The following is an 18,257-nucleotide window of genomic DNA, read 5'->3' on the forward strand; positions in this document are numbered from 1 at the left end:
GGAACATTATGTCGCGTGAAAAATTATTATTGTTCGTTATTCGTCATTGAATTTAAAAAGTAAAATTGTATTTTTAAATTCCGCGCATTGTTTGAGAAAAGTACTATACAAGCCTTGGCCACAACTAGATATTGATGGAGTCACGTATGTGTGCCTCGGCTACGCCTCGGCCCACATTTGTACGTTCGTCCATCAATGCCTTAGTTGCTGGCCGCTGCAGTACTATTATAACTATTAAACACTTAAACGCATGGATGGAATTACCATTTGACAGACTTCCATCAAATTGTCTTCAGGCGTAACCTAACTTTGATCTTCTGAAAGAATATAAAACTCGCATTTCAGAAGAGAATATTTGAAAACTCTGTCTCTGCTGGACTTAAAAACTTTGTGTTTTCTGTTATTCACTTACGGTATACGTGAACTCACGCTTGATTTACTCGTATATGTAGGTAGATATTTTTTGGTTAAGGGTTAAAAATTTCGATAGTTTGTTGCCTTATAAGGTTGTCTGTAAGACATTGCCTTAGCGATAAGACCGCCTTTTATTTTATTTTTTTTAAAGGTACATCAACAGTGTAAATACAGACATTAATTTTAATTGATACACAGGGCTTGCATCTTGCATTTACACCAATTACAGATGTACACAACATTTTTTTTAGTCGTCGATTATATATTAACAAAACTGACACGAACAAAATAATTAAAAAAAAAAACATACAAGTAACAAACATAAGAATACTTAAAATATTTAATTATTAAAATCATTAGAACCTTTTGTACCTTTATATGTATATTTTAATCTGTAATTTATGCTACTGTATTTCAGTAGAATTGTTTATATGTCATTGTATATTTTTATGTGTTTGGTAAAATAAAGAGTTAAATAAATAAATAAATAAATATACATGATTCCCCGTATGTCCCTATGTACGTATCCATAAACTATGGTAACCGTTTTATTCAGTTGATTCGGTTGTATTTTATTTTATGTTTGTTACCTTATAACTCCGTTGATTGTAAACTGATTTAGAATTTTTTTGTTTTAACTGAAAGTATATATTTATAGTTTGATTTCGTAGAAATTTTATCATAATCTGTTCGGTAGTTTTGTTATTAAATTAAAATAATTGGTTTTGCAACAATTGAAGTCGGTTATTTTTGCAACGATGGTTTCCAGGGGGAACCGAGAGGAGGTCGACCTGACAAAGTATATTCCTAGCAATGGAGACTAACCTCCTCATTACTAATAATTCCTTCCCCCATAGGTGACGGTTACCACTTTCCATCAGGTGAGCCATCAGCTTTTTTGCCATTCTAAGTTGCATAAAAGGAAAACCGGAAATATATTCATTTGGGTAACTATTTTATGTAGCCGAGATTATTTCACGAATATCAATGACGGATGAAAATATGCGGGCGATCCGTTCCGGGCGTCGGGAGACGGCCCATTTTTTTTACTCGCCTTGTCCAGTTCCATAGTATAAATATTAATAGGAAGTTACATATTTATGACCGTTACTCGAACATGGCGATCCTTAATTCAATTTAGTTCAACCTCAGATTTGGCGTTGTTACTGCTTTGGCTCTCTCTGTCTGTTTTTGCTTGATTCCAAAGGGTGGGATGTATTTTGGATGAGATGTTAATATTGGTAAATACAGTCTATTCTACATGGAAGTTTTTTTTTCAAATTTTCATAGAGAATTAAATAAAAACTAGATATTAAAATATAGAAAAAAATGTAACGAATCAAGTATTAAATTTTATCTTCTAGTTAAATTTTCATATGAATATTTTTTATCGATTTATTATTGATTAAAAATAATATTGATGGTTGTAGGCAATGAATAAGCGACATAGTACTTTTTTTAATTGGTGATGATGAAATGGCAACTCCGTCTGCGCTACTGATATACGCTGGCGGGGCACCAGTGAGTGATGGTAGGTGAGGATGAAAGCAGATCACTTGGCCCATCATGACGAATTCAAGAATAATTAACCAAGATGGTTTCCAGGGGGAACCGCGTGGAGATCGACCTGACAGGGTATATTGCTAGCAATCGAGTCGTCAGATCCACATTATTAATAATCCCTTTCCTCCGAAGCGACAAAGTTACTCTTGTGACGATACACTTACTTTGTTATGCCTATGGTGCTGTTCATGTCTATAGGCGACGGTTAGCACTTTCCTTTGGGGGAAGGGATAGTAATGCGGAGTACCGGTTCTATTGCTAGCAATATACCCTATCAGTTCGACCTCCACGTGGTTCCCCCTGTAAACCAATGTGCTGAATTCCAGGTGTATTCATCACGATGGGCTAATTGACCTGCCGTTTCTTTCTCACCTATCATCCCTCTCTCGTGCCCCACCAGTGTATACCGTTAGCGCACGCGGGGTTGCCATTTCATTATCATCCAATAAAAAAACTGTTTATCAGGTGAGTTGTTTGTTTGCCATTCTAAGTAGCGAAAAAAGAAGTCTATTTATTAAAAACAAACTATTTTTTTTTTATTCTAAGGTATAGATGTAAACTAAACCTATGGAATATTTATTTTATACTTACCTCAAGGTCTAATTGCGCTCTATCCTCGAGCCCGCATTGAGCTCTTGATTTACTGGAGAGTCCACGATTTATGAAGGGTCCAAGTGTCAGGGATATCCCTTCTGACATTTAAAGATTTCCTTCCTAGTTAAAAGAATGTGTAATAAAATATTTGTAAAATATGCATATTTGTAAGATTGGTGGAAATTTAGACAGATAGATAAATAAAAAAATATTTGCGTCTAAAACACAGACATAAAATACAGTCGGTTAACAATCATTTCAGCCATTATCCGTCCACTGCTGGACATAAGCTTCCCCCATAGACTGCCATAAAGAACGGTCCTGAGCCACCTGCATCCACTGACTCCCTGCAATGAATTTGAGGTCGTCACTCTATCTAGTGGGGGGTCGTCCTACACTGCGTTTGCCCGTATGGAATCGCCACTCAAGAACCTCTCTTCCCTATCGATTGTCGGTTCTTAGTCGTCGAAGGAAGCACTTCTCAAACTGTACTGTGCGTGACTATTCTGGTTCTAAAGTGTGAGGAAGGGGGGAAGGGATTGTTAGTAATGGGAAGGTTAATCCCCATTGCTATCAATATACTCTACCAGGTCGACCTCCACGCGGCTCCCCCTGGAAACCATCGTGACTAATTTATCGTTGATTTCGTCAGGATGGGTTAACTGAACTGCCTTTTCATCCTCATCAATCATCTCTTACTGGTGCCCCGCCAGTGTATACCGATAGCACGGGCGGGGTCACATTCCATTATCATCAATTAAAAAAAAAGTGTGAGGATGCATTCCTTGCCTTGAAAAGTAGCTGCAGGCATCATATTGAAGAGTTACTGGTAAGCCAAGATATCCTAGCTTGAACCAGGCGATAGATTCGATTGTGTGGCACTTTTAAAAAAAAATCGCCTATTCCTTTGTAGTTCGGTCACGCGATTACGTCGTCAATTCGGAACCACTTTTTATAATTCTTTTTACAATCGATAGAGCTCACTTCCGTTCCGTTGGTCTAATATTAATTTTTTCGTGACTCAAATAGTTGTTTCTTTTTTGTTGAACAAATTCATTAATTATTTTAATTTTTATAATATTTGAAGTTCGTAATCGATTTTATAGTCATAGTCACCCTTTTAACCTTATGTTATATTATTTGTTAGCGTAATGTACTTTTCTCTTTTGTTCTTTTCTATTTCGGTATTTTCATACCTTTTCTTCTTTCTAATGATTATCATTAGTAATTACTATCGATTTATGTGTGTCTAATTTAACAACTAATTTGACGAAAGACTCACCAGCCGTTAATTGACTAGAAAAATTATTTTGTCTAAAAGTCACACCAGGAAAACGTTCCAAGTTGTCTTTTTCACAAAATTACTGTAATAAAAGTGGGATAGCGCCGCCTAAGGAATTTTAATTGAGTCCCCCATTGTGAATGTTTAGTGTAAAGCACGAGACACGAGCGGTAGCGATTAAGATTTTTTTATTTCCCTAAAATTGTGATATAAAGAAGTTTTTGTGTACGATTTAGCTCCCAAATGCAATAAAATATTTTAGTTGTTTTTTTTTTTTTGGTTTCTTTTAATTGGGACATCTTTTAGAATTGACAGATTTTTACGTTAGTTATAATTTTTATATAAAATATCAAGAACTCAAATAGTTTATAAAAGTTTAAAATTCCATTTTAGATAAGTTGAGGTTTGATGAAAAGAGTATCATCAGATTAAGAAATATATTGTACCACAGATAATATATAACACAATGTTAGTAATTATGCCTTCTTGTTACTGTTTAATTGTCTTTTTATGCACCGAGACCTCCCTATATCTATTTTGTTTGATGCCTACTGTTGCTATGGTAATCATTGTTTAATAGAATCTTGATGTTATTATTGCATGCCTTCTGGATAATAGAGAAAGTTATTTTGCAGTTCGATGAGAGAGAGTATTAAACTTTTTGAAATCAATTAAAACTGTTTTATAGTACTTTATAATGTGATTTACAATAAAAAAAAAATGTATTTTACTGTATAGAATTAAAGTTTATCTAAAAATGTAAATATTAATAATTATATGTAATTATGTTTCACTGCATCAAATGACTGGGTGTATAAAATATAGCTACATAATAATATACATTTATTATTAAAAATTACATTACACATTATTTAAAATTACAAATAAAATTATGAAATAAAAATTATTATCAATTTATTTTGATATAAATGTAACAGTAGTAGTTTAGAAAAATATAAATAATAAACGCGTTCGTTTATGACTTGCGACATCATTTCACTAAAGCTTCCGAAACAAAATGGCTTTACGAAATATGGCGTCGTTAATACCAAAAATTCCACGGTTTTTCCTTTAGTGGCCGCCCGAAATACGCGCCCGTATGGAAATGAGATCGCTGTAGGCATTGCAGTACAAATGTTAAACAAAACATCCGTTGTAACGATATTGTTTTGGAAACGGCGAAAGGAACTAGACACGTTTTAAATTAAACAGTCATATTTTAACCGACTGAGAGCAAGTAGAGTAATGTGTTTCGAGTGTGTGTTTGTATATATGTTATTGACGTCTTTGTATGTCACGTTTTATTTCTGTTACCCGCCATTCTTATATCGTCATAGTCGTAGAATACTGACGGATCTGACAAAGATTACATATAAAGATCCGTCAGTATTCTACGACTATGACGATATGTACGTAGAGAGGACCTTATTCAGTACCTGACAGACTGTCAGCAACATACTGAAATAATTATACATAATAATACATAAGAAATATATTGTATAATTATTTATTACATGGTATAATACATTCCTTCACAACAGAGACTTACTCGAATATTCTCACTATAAGAATAGTGAGAACACGTATACTTATGTGCTATTTTTCTCGGTTTACTTGATAAATATTTCTTTTTTTTTTATCGTATTGTCGAAAGACGCGAGCGATCGGTTGATCGAGTATCACCAATCTCCCGACAGCACTTTATGGGATTAACTTAATGGACTATTTTTACTCGACGAATTCTCTCCGGGGACGCCCCGGTATTCTTAGATACGGAAGTGTATAATGCAATATGAAAAGTTTTGAAAATTATATTTTTCACGACTCCTACGAGGGTTGTGCGCGGATGGACTTGGCGTTTCAGCTAATCGTTGTTGCTTTTGATAATTGAAGTTTGTAGAGATAGATAGATAGATACTCTTTATTATATCCTCTAAAAGATTACAATAGTAAACTTATTGTAGATACAAACAATTACAAGAAATGGTCACAGTGAGAAAACAATGGGCGACCTTATCGCTAAAAGCGATCTCTTCCAGCTAACTTTTGGATGGAGAGGAGTAATTATAAACAGTTTGATCGGAGATACGATGTAAATTCTATTATTTTTAAATATGTATTACATATAATAATGCGATATTAATTTAATAACTTTTTTATCTTTGTATTTTATGTTTATTATTTACAGTTTACGTGGATTCTTTTGGATGACACGTGAGGATGTTTGTGCGGTGATATATAAGGAAGAAATCAAGTAAATTGGTCTTTAATTAACTTAAAAATAATAACGATTGTTTTTAGAGAGGATTCCGCAGGTGTTGTTGTGTGATACCGGCATAGAATGGACCATCCCTTCCTTTCCCATGGGTGTTTTAAGAGGATACCTGAAGGTCGAGAGATGGACAGCAGTGCCCCTCTTAAAACATCACCAAAGCCTAACTGTAGTTTCCAACCCGTCGGTCAAGTGTGGCAACTACTGGCAAAATTTCTTTTATAAGAAAAGCCTATGTTATGCGGTGCAAAGTTAACAGCTGATATAATAAAAAAAATAACACCTGAAAGGGTGAACTAAAAACCCCTTTGCAGGGAGAAAAGATTGTGAGTAATAACAGCTCCACTATTCAAAATATACTCCCTTAGGTCGATCTCCACGTGGTCTCCCCTGGAAAATATCGAGATTAATTTGTGACGAATTCGTCAACATAGGCCAACTTGAAATGACTTAATCCTCATCCGTCATCATTCACTAGTGTCTTACCAGCTGATATATGCATCATTTACGTCACAGAAAATCAATCCATTTCTCCCGACATTAAAAAAGTTGTGTTAATATTTTCCTAGGACCTAGTTTGTGCTAGCAATTTGGATTTCGATCAAGAAACTAGGTCTATGAGATATCAAAATATAGGTCGTAGTACAAGGAGGATGAAGCGTGGAAATTGTGTTATGTTTATGAGTGCAATGAAATACTTACAGGCCAGACAGCCGGGCGTCTACAGCGTAGACGTGATGGCATACAACAGCATGTCATTTTATTTGACCCGATACATAAAAACCACATTGAAACATGATACTGTTATTGAACAAAATTATAGGTACTCGTATGTGTTTCGTGGAATTTATTCAAATGTAGTGGTGAGACGAAGAAGGCTTTAGGTTTTAATACAGGTAGATAAATAGCTTATTTATAGCACACATTACATAAGAGTATGTTTTTTTATAATTTAAATGAATACTTTGATGATAAAACTCAATAATTTAATAATAATGTAAATGAAGTGATGTCTTTTTTTTATACCATTGAGGTGGCAAACAAGCATACGGCCCACCTAATGGTAAGTGGTTATCGTAGCCTATGAACACCTGCAATACCAGAGGTATTTCGCGCGCGTTGCCGACCCTGAAGAAACCTCTTTACCCCCCTTTTGAAGAACCCCATGCTGTAGTCTCTTGGGAAAACCTCGGCAGGGAGCTCATTCCACAACCTGAGTGTTCGTGGGAGGAAATATCTCTGAAACCGCGCAGTATGGCGATGGCGAGCCGTACCATGGTAGAAAGTGGCTGTATCTACTTGCCTTGTATTATATTTAAAGAATAATAATATATTTTTTTTTTATTTAATTTTAATTTTTTTTTATTTGTGCACGTATTTACACGAAACTGTGTTCGTTTTTTAAATACACATATAGAGATAAAATACGTACTATAATGTGAATATATAAATGTACATTTTAATTTACTTATATATATTCAAATAATGATATTATGTCCGTCGTTATCTGTCCACAGCTGGACATAAGCCTCCCCCATAGACTGCTATAAAGAACGGTCCTGAGCCACCTGCATTCACTGACTCCCTGCAATGCATTTGAGGTCACTTAAACTGTTACTCCATTTGTTGGAGTGTTGTCCTATACTGCGTTTGCCTATACGAGGTTTCCACTTAAGAACCTTTCTTCGCCATCATCATTGGTTTTTCGAGCTATATGACCAGCTTATTGTCACTTGAGCTTGCTTATCCTTCGGGCTGTGTTGGTTATGTCGGTTCTTCTGCGGATATCCTCAATTAGAATTCTATGAATGTAGTTTACTATATTATTTACATTAGTCAGTAACAAATTTTACATTACTACTTGAAATATTATCCTAAATATTTATTTACAAATTATTTACAAAAAAAACAAGAAAAAGTAATTAAAAATTTTAAAAATTATTTAAAGATAAAAAAATTCTGTGAGATCACTGCCAGCATCACTGAATTCTATTAAGTAAAGAATCTCCGAGCATAGCCTTCTCCATAGCTCTCTTCTTTATAGCATTTACAGAATATATATAACAAACAAACGAATGGAAATAAATTTTGTATATAAATATTTGATATGTATATAAAGATTTGATTTTGTATATAAATATGTGATACTTTTATTAGCCTATTATCTTTATTCTTTGTTTAAATAAAAATAAAAGTACCAACATATATTTTGCTTCACAAAAAATTTGGCTTCAATTATGAATATTTAAATTTAGATTACGCTTTGCAACAGCTTTTTGCTCAAAGAGAAACGGTGATCACAATTTTTACAAAGTTAAAATGAATATGGCAGTGGACACGGACGATCGCAAAAAGGATGATGAAAATCGGTTTATAATTTGTCTAATTAAACAGGTATTTTTTTTAATGGGTGAAAATGGCATGGTAACCCGCCTGCGCTAACGGTATACACTGATTGGTGAGGATGAATAGACAGGTCAGTTAGCCCATCGTAACGGATTCAATGAAAAATTAGTCACGATAGCTTCCAGGGAGAACCGCGTGGAGGTCAACCTGATAGGGCATATTGATGGCAATGGGGACTAACCTCCCACTTATTGGGGGGAAAGGGATTGTTAGTAATGGAGACTGAGAATCCCATTGCTAGCAATATACCCAACCAGGTTGACCTCCACGCGGTTCTCCTTGGAAACTATCATGGTTAATTCCTGATGAATTCACCATGATGGGCTAACTGGCCTGTTTTCATTCTCATCTATCACCCTTCACTGGTGCTTCGCCAGCGTATCCCGTTAGCGCAGGCGGGGCTACCATATCATTTTCACCCATCAAAAAAAAAATAACCTCCCACTTACTAACAATCCCTTAATCCCAATAATCAGGTATTATACTCGTATTAATAAAAATATATTCAGAAGAATTAAAAATCTCCTTTTTTTTCTTTTTAAAAATTGTCAATAATAATAACAATATTGATTTCTTCAAGGTCGGCAATGCGCGTGTTAGATATTTATTTTAAATTATATCAATTTTCTTAAACATCGTGTGTCAAAATGTGTACCTACATTTATTAATAAAAATCTGACTAATTACTTTAAATATAATAACAAATTAAATTGTTATTATACCAAATTTGGTAATGTAAAATAATAAAAAAAATTATAAATATATCAAATTTTATTCTTGTAATGTATATAAAAGACTAATTTATCTTTTAATTGATTTTATAATTATTTATTATCATGATACTTGAATAAAAAGTAATGAAATTGTAAGAACACGTGGTCTCACTGACTTGTTCGCTCGAATTCGGCCCTGTAGATATAAAAGATTGTTATTTGGGTGGGGAGACAGTTCTTGTCCAACCGTTGAACTGAGCGGATCTTCTTGACGTATCAAGAGTGAACAAGTATAGTAAACCACGTGGTTATTATATAAAATATATATCAGTTATTGTTGATGGAAGTCCTAAAGAAGCTATAGTTAAATAAATGTCAATGGATAAACAGAAGTTGGGTATTTATGTTATATTATTTATTATATGTCATATACAAAGTAAAATAAGTAAATATATGATTTAACAGTATGATATCTAAATTAAATGAACTGTGAGAACTTGTGCTTCATTTCTATTTATACTAAGAGGCTTACAACCTTTATATTGCTAAAGAATATATTATATCACATGTATACAAGTTAGAATTGCGTAGTTAAATTACTATAAAAATTAATTACCCTACAGTAATATATATATATATATATATATATATATATATATATATATATATATATATATATATATATTAAATATTATAAATAATAAATACAGTTCTTTAATATTTTATTTGAGACGCGCGTAATACTCCTGGTATTGCAGGCGTTCATAGGCTAAGGTAACCGCTTACTATCAGGTGGACAGTATGCTTGTTTGCCACCTCAGTGGTATGTAAAAAAAAATCTAATATTTGTCGGCAAATATCTTCGTTAATGCTATGGACGTCAAAAGAATCCTTAAATTTAAGCAATATATTTTATGCGTAGAATAACACCATTCAAATCCCCAAAGTGCACTGCTGGGAGTCGAACTCGCAATCCTTCGAGAGAGCAACTCCGTCGCTAGTCATATTTCAACCCCATCGCGAAAGGGGTTGTAAAAGTTAAGGTTTATCTGTATTTGTACGAGTATATCTGTAACACTGTAGCTCCTAAATAACTGAGTGAATTTTAATACTATTTCTTCTTTTGTTATGTTTTGAAACAAATATATCAACATAATTTACATTTAAATTTGATGACATAACAACAGGGTACAGAGGAATACCACCTGAATCCTCAGGAATGACAACGCATGGGGGTATCATGGGCGAAACAGTATACTCTGTTATGTCCATGGTACTGCTCATGTCTATAGGCGACGGTTACCACTTTCCATCAAATGGGCCGTCATCTTGTTTGCCATTTTAAGTTGTATAAAAAAATAAGACTATATTTTGTTATATCTTTTTTATCCCAATTTAAGTGATTTTTTTTTATTAAAAACATTTACTTTCACTTATCTTCTAGTCATTTCCTATATCTTTGATCGAAACCGTTCTTAACGTGAGAAAAAGGTGAACAGACCCTTGGATCCCATGGATCTGATTACAGAATCGACAATTTAAGCCTTTACTAATTAAAAGAGGATGGTATTTTAGACGGTTTCTGTGGTAATACGTGATAAATTACTATTGCTTCGCTTCTCAAATTAGAAGTCATTTGATAAAGATAGGGATTGGTTCTGTTTTATATACAATTAATAGTACAAATAAAAATAAAACAATGCAACAACAAAAATAACAAATAAAACAAAATAACAATCAAAATGTAACAACAAAAATAAAACAAAATAAGCATAAATTTCCATGCTTCCAAAACTTTTTTTATATCTCTTAATTCGTAAGCAAAGCCAAAAATCCTCTTTTTAAACAAAAGTAGAATTATACATTTAAAATATTTAGTAATCCTTATTATTAATTATAAATGGGACGGTGAGTTTGTGTGTTATCTTTTAGTGTTATAACTGCTTAACTAATATATATCTGGTATACACATAATATGAAGAAGGAACATATGTACTATGCATATGTACTTTTTATTTCAGTCCAATTCACATACTTATTTATGTACTCTTAATTGAACTATTTAAAGAAATATACACTTAAAAATATACTATAATAAAATACACTATAAAGTGCAGAGGGCGGTATTCTTGTTAAAGCTTTCGTCAAAAACAACCTTTGGATAGAGGAGAAAAGAAAGACAATATTTGATACAAGAAGTGTATGTAATAAAAAGACGGAATAATCAAATGCACACTCCACATACATCTTTATATATATTTACCATATTTACATATATTTCACACAATAACCAGACAAGTATGAAAGATACTTGTAATTTTTTACTACTTAATTTTAGCTACGATTTCGTCTCTATCTAGTTTAATATAAATGTATAAACAAATGTATAAATAAATGTTACATTTTATATTACCTCACCTATTGGAACAATTTAAATAAACATTTTAAACGTAAGTACAGACATATGTTTTCATAAGTGGCAGAGTGAATTCTCTCTAAACTATTAAATTGCATAAAATTTTCCACGCTGTTTATAATTCTTTTAGTATAAATTAAAAATTAATATACTTAGCAGTTTATTTTTTAATTACTCGTAATTTAAAAATTTCCGTCCATGTATCTGCTCTATTTAACCGTCTCTTAGGTCTTATATAATTATTTTCTCGTTCAATTCCAAGGAACAAGCTCACTCGCCAGAAGTCTTGGGAGTCGTTATAAAATTTCCCAACATTTCCCAGAGTGCTTTCAAGTTTAAAAAAGCTATAATTCGTACGTTTTATCCGAGAGAATGATATTAATAAAGTAATTATATTTCTAGCTTTCTAGTATTGTTGTTTCTAGAACGTATACTGTCTCTGTATATTCTATCTACTCTATGTCCGACTTTTATGAAAAAAAAAAACAAGCGAGATGTTCTAATTGTGTAAAATAAATTTAAATTTCGAATTTAATGATTACAAAGATTCAATTTGTCTATGGTTATGAGATAGTGGTTATATGAATATGCAAATTTTAAAATTAGAATTTCTGTTTCTGCTAGGAAATAATATAAACATAGAATTTACTTGTTTGTATATATGAAACAACGTATTTATGTAATTGAGAAATATGAATAGTGCTACGTACATCCAGGAATTAACTTATCAAGTAATGGCTAATTGTAGTTGGCCGGGAAACTATTATTAGGGTCTCTCATGCAAGAATCTGATTTATGAACGAATTCTTGTTATTATATGACTCTCTTTAGTTCACTATTATTTCTACTGTTATTTGTGTTGTAATATTAACGAGATACAAATGTTCTAAGTCAGATATGTTATGTAAATGCATGTTCCGCTTTTAGATTATGTAGATAGAGCATTGCGTGTCAAAAGCATGTCAACATTTAGTCGGTTAATTCAATTTGACTCAAATTGAAAGACAATACGCGTCATTTTCACAGTGTGAAAAAGAAATTGGATTAAAAATTTCCCGGACAGAATATTCAATGATTGTAAAAGGAAAATATATTATAAGTCTATACTTGGATATAAATGAAAGTAATCCGTAAAGATAAGCATCATTACGAGTTACTATGCTCTGTTTAGTTTGTTTTTTTTTTTAATATATTCGTAGGAATTTTGTATAAATTGTTTTTATTTTTCGACTTAACTTTTCGAATATAATTTCTCCCATTATACTGAGTGGTAAATGTATATTATGGTAACCCTATTCACCCAGACATGCATAAAAAAGTTGATCTATTTTTAGTGAAATATTTGTGATACTCTATCCATATAAACAAAAGTTTCATTAAAGAGAGGTCGACTTCTCAACGGAAAATTGATATAGTATATATTATTTCATTTTAAACTTTCGCGTTTTTTATACATATTTTAAATACGCCATCCTGTCGTGGTCACGACGTAGTGCAATCTACGTCGAAACGTCGCCAATAAAGTATATAATGCGAATTCTATTTAAAAGTTGCTATTTTTTTGCTATGAATATGACATACTATGATGTTTCTTTACTATTTAGTCACCTATAGGCATGAGCAGTACCATGGACATAACAGAGTATACTGTTTTGCCCATGATACACCCCATGCGTTGCCATTCCTGAGGACTCAGGTGTTAATCCTCTGTACCCTGTAACTTCACGCTATATCCCACCCTTCAAACCGAAACACAGCCATGCAAACACAACTGCTTCACGGTAGAAACACGAATAGGACAGAGGTATCCAAGCAATCGACTTTTGTACAGTCTCCCTCTGGTAAATATAAATACTCTGGTAAATATAAATACTCTGGTATATATATTTATACCTATCAACTAAGGAAATATCTTCAGATAATGCATCACACAGCTAGCGGCCATATATTTTAAAACATTACATTTTGAAACATGTCAACTTTGCCACAGAAATATTACTCAGTGTCGTCGTAATAGAAAAGAAGGGTAGATAAATTGTAGCAGCTCTCCCCGGTAATTCCAAGATGAATGCTCCCGGTGTTGGATTTTGTAGAATTGAATTTACAAATGGCGATAAATCGATAGGACCAAATTAAATTATGAATAAAAAATTGTTTTCGCGAACGTCGCCTAATGAGAAATGGCATCTTTTGTTTGACGTCACCCAACGCATTCCGCGTAATGTCATGATGAAATAAGAGAAAAATCACAAGTAAATCTTATGAATATTGTTAAATACATACTGTTATTAACATTGTAACTTAATGAATAGATGTAATGGTCAGCTCCACTCCTCGGCAACATTTGCCTGTTTATATACTTTCTTTCTTATTTATATATATATATATATATATATATATATATATATATACTACAATGGTGCAGACCGTTTATACCTTTAAAGTTCAAGCTAAAAGATTTTACAATACAATTGACAGTGAGTTATTTATATATTATAGTTACGTATTATAGTTATTCTATGCTTATATATATTTATTATATATATATATATATATATATATATATATATATATATATATATATATATATATATCATGTATATTTATTATTTATAGTATTATTTTTGTTTCACATATGTTATGCTTTATGTACATACCTTATAGATACTTTCTCCTTTCTGGTTCTCAAAGTTGATTGGAAGAAATCCTTTTAAGGGATAAGGCTGCCTGTGAACATTTTTGTTATACCTTAATATCTATATTATAAGTGAATGTACAGAAGCATATAAATAAATAAATGTGAAAGTTTGTGAAGATGTTTGAATGTTTGTTATTCAATCGTGTTGAAACGATTGAATAACTTTTGATTGGATTTGTATGGAATTTCATACACAGATATAATTAATTGGATAGTATCATCATGTCATATCTATATACTTTGCTATATCCATGATACTGCTCATGTCTATAGGCGACGGTTACCACTTTCCATCAGGTGGGCCGTCAGCTTGTTTGCTGTTCTAAGTTGTATAAAAAAAAATCTATGCCGGGATTTTAAACTTCTATAAATAAATTATTTACTCTTTATTGCACCACATAAAGAATAATATAAAACAATATATATTACACATATGAAGTACAAAAGGCGGTCTTATCGTTAAAGTAATCTCTTACAGACAACCTTTGGGCAGAGGAGAAAGGTAAAAGACGGTAGCTATTTGGCACAATAAGTATATCTAATAAAAAAAATTGGATTTAAATAGATTCTTGAAGGTATTCAGTCGTATTTATTTATTTATATTTTTTGTTACAGATACAACGTGAAGTTGACAACCCTAGCATTGCCTTCAGTGATATTTGAACCGAAGTTCCGGGGATCAGTTAGAAACCTGGTGTATTCCGATCTACCTGGACAACCACCAAGGAGACAAGAGTTGCGACATTCCAGGGATTTAAAGGTAAGTGACAATTTGTGTTTTTTTTTAGGATTAAGATTGAATTATGTATCTGGCTATGCTAATGGCCCATCGTGATGAATTCGTTAAGAATTGACCATAATGGCTTCCAGGAAAGACCGCGTAGAGGGTGAGGCTGACGTAGTAATGTGCCCTTACTAGGAAAGGAGTCCCCATTATTTAAAAATTAACTTCTTTTCCCTTTAGTTAGAAATAGGCAGACAGGTTCATTCTGCTTAGTATTATGATTATAATCTCTTTTTTTTATACCACGAAGTTGGCAAACAAGCATACAGCCCGTCTGATGGTAAACTTTTACTGTAGCTTATAGACGCCTGTAATACTAGGAGTGACACGTACGCGTTGCCGATCCTGAACAAATCTTTATATACACTTTTTGAAAAACTCTATACTGTAGTGTTATAGGGTAAACCTCGGCAGGGGGGGGGGAAGGAATTGTTAGTAATGGAGTCTGAGAATCCAATTGCTAGCAATATACCCAACCAGGTCGACCTCCTCGACCCTACTCTTTAATGTTTCTTTCAAAATATTACAATAGTAAATTTATTATAGATACAAACAATTATAAGAAATAATCACAATAAAAAAACAACGGGCGGCCTTATCGTCAAAAGCGATCTCTCCTAGTCAACCTTTGGATGAAGAGGAGTGATTATAAACAGTTTGATTGGAGGCATGATGGAAAATATATTTCAATATTTCTGATTGATTATTTAAAAAATGCTCTGCTAGCGAATAAAAATAATTAATTATATATTTATATTATATTACTAGCTGACCCCGTAAACGTTGTTTTACTACTTATTGCGAAATATAAAAATCGCAATTAAAATACAGGGGTTGATCGTAAAACGATGAAAATTTAAAGTTGTATGCATTTTTCAATACTAAAGTATAATGAAATAAAAATAAAAAAAAAATTGTCAAAAAAAAAATAAAAAAATAAATTTTGGGGTGGGTCACCCTTATCATTGACGGGTATGAAAAATAGATGTTGGCCGATTCTCAGACCTACCCAATATGCACACAATATTTCATAAATATCGGTAAAGCCGTTTCGGAGGAGTTTGGTAACAAACACCGTGACACGAGAATTTTATATATAAGATATCGTTAATTATACAATTACGAGTATCATATCAACCATTCACTGTCCACTGCTGAATACATGCCTCCTTGGAGGTTTTTTTTTTTTTTGGAATTTTAATGGAATTGTAACCCCGCCTACGCTATCGGTATACACTGGCAGGACACCAGTGAGGGATGATAGGTGACGATGAAGTAGGTCAGTTAGCCTACCGTGACGAATCTAACAATAAAACAATCACGATGGTTTCCAAGGGGAACCAGGAGGAGATCGACCTGATATAGTAGATTGCTAGTAATGGAGCTACTAATCCCCATTACTAGCAATTCTTTTCCCCCCCTGGAGGGTTTTGCTAGTAGTTTCCGCGATTGGCAGGCGGGTTGGCTACCGCAGTTAGGCTTTGGTAATTTATTTATTTATTTACTTTGTACTTATGTTACTTTGCACATATTTAATTATGTCTTTAGGGTGGATTATAGCTTGATAGCATTCTCTACCAGTCAACCATTTTGCTAAATAGAGAGAGAGAAAGAGAGAGTAAATGGCAGTGTATTTGCCTATTACAATGAGCGCCTTTTGTACTAAAAATTTTTGTAATGTGGTCATAAAGAATAAATAAATAAATGGTTATGAATGCTCTTAATTGAAATAAACAAAGGTATAAAATTAAAAATTTCCCTTTTACCTGGAACAAGAAAAATCTTGTCTTGTATTCCCAATAATTTCCTTGTGAATGGAATGCCAAAGGATCTAACCCCCCCTGAATACAAATATAATTTTAAATTTCCGCCATATTTTGCTATATTTCGTAAATATCTTTATTTATCCTGTCGGCCGTTGTCACGTCTGTTCGATGGTTAAGTGCGAGGGAAAGTATACCTTCCTGCTTTATCATAAGGTAGAATTTCGGAAAATTCCTTTTGGATTACTAAGGGTAAATCCAGCTGAGAAATTCCATTGAGCGCGGCTCTATTCGCGTGGGTTAAGTTAAAAGCGATAAATTACTTAACGGATTTAATTAAGTAATAAAAGCGTCTGGTTTCACGAAATAAGGAAATACTGATAAATTATGACGAAAATAAAATGTTATCCTATTTAGGCTCTCTTTAAATTTAGAATGGTTTATGTTTCAATATTATTAGGTGTGTTCTTTTTTTAAATGGATAATGGTATGTGCTGGTGTGGAATCAGTGAGAGATAATTGGTGAGATGATTTATTCCCCGTCATAATCATTTCAGTTATTAACTATCCACCGCTGAACATAGCCCTCCCCGTTAATGAGGGTTGCTAGTAGTGGCCATGCTTGGTAGGCGGGTTGGCAACCGCAGTTAGGTTATGCTAATTTGTTAGGTGTCGCCTTTTCTGACACTCACGGGAAAGGAAAGGATGGCCCATTTTATGCCGAGAGTACATGGTTTGATCTATTATGGCTCATTATTTTAGTTGTTATAATATTATTTTAAAAAAGTAGTATTTTAATAATGGCGACGAATTTTGAAACTAGTGGGAAATATCAATGACAGATGCATCATATCATATCAGCTGTTAAATATTTCCTTCTAAACATAGCTCTTCCCCATAAAGGGAGGTATTGCCAGTAGCTGCCACGCTGGCAGGCGGGTTGGCGACCGCAGTTAAGCTTTGGTGACGTTTTAAGAGGGACGCTTTTGCCCACCATTGCCTCGACCATTAATCTTAGTTGCCTCTTTCAATACCTACGGGAAAGGAAGGGGCTTCCCGTTCTATGTCGGAACCACACGGCAATGATAAATTATTTAGTTCTTTCTTTTAAAAACACATCAGACAATAGAATATTTTTTAAGCGACCGTTAAAAGAAAGAGTTTGTCAATTCGTTTGCATATTTTTGTGAATTAAACGGAAATTTAATGCGATTACGTCACAAATTATAAAAAAATTCACAATTATTTTTGTAAATTATTTTTTCAATACTTTTACTTTAGGGTCGATGGTAATGATATTACAGGGTACAGAGAAATAACACTTAGTCCTCAAAAGGCAACGCATGAGGGAA

General features: G+C 33.0%; 1 protein-coding gene across 5 annotated transcripts in view; it reads left to right on the plus strand.

Moving 5' to 3' along the window:
• The window catches only part of LOC113510250 (neurexin-1), a 261,039-nt gene that overhangs the window by 82,712 nt on the left and 160,070 nt on the right, over positions 1 to 18,257 (plus strand). For all 5 annotated transcript variants that reach the window (XM_052900440.1, XM_052900439.1, XM_052900441.1 and 2 more), the window contains exon 4: positions 14,974 to 15,118. In XM_052900440.1, the coding sequence (XP_052756400.1) occupies positions 14,974 to 15,118 (145 nt within the window). The remainder of the gene's footprint in view (positions 1 to 14,973; positions 15,119 to 18,257) is intronic.

The sequence above is a fragment of the Galleria mellonella genome, unplaced genomic scaffold (assembly GCF_026898425.1).
Source record: "Galleria mellonella isolate WM207_F2 unplaced genomic scaffold, CSIRO_AGI_GalMel_v1 utg65, whole genome shotgun sequence".
NCBI lineage: Eukaryota > Metazoa > Arthropoda > Insecta > Lepidoptera > Pyralidae > Galleria > Galleria mellonella.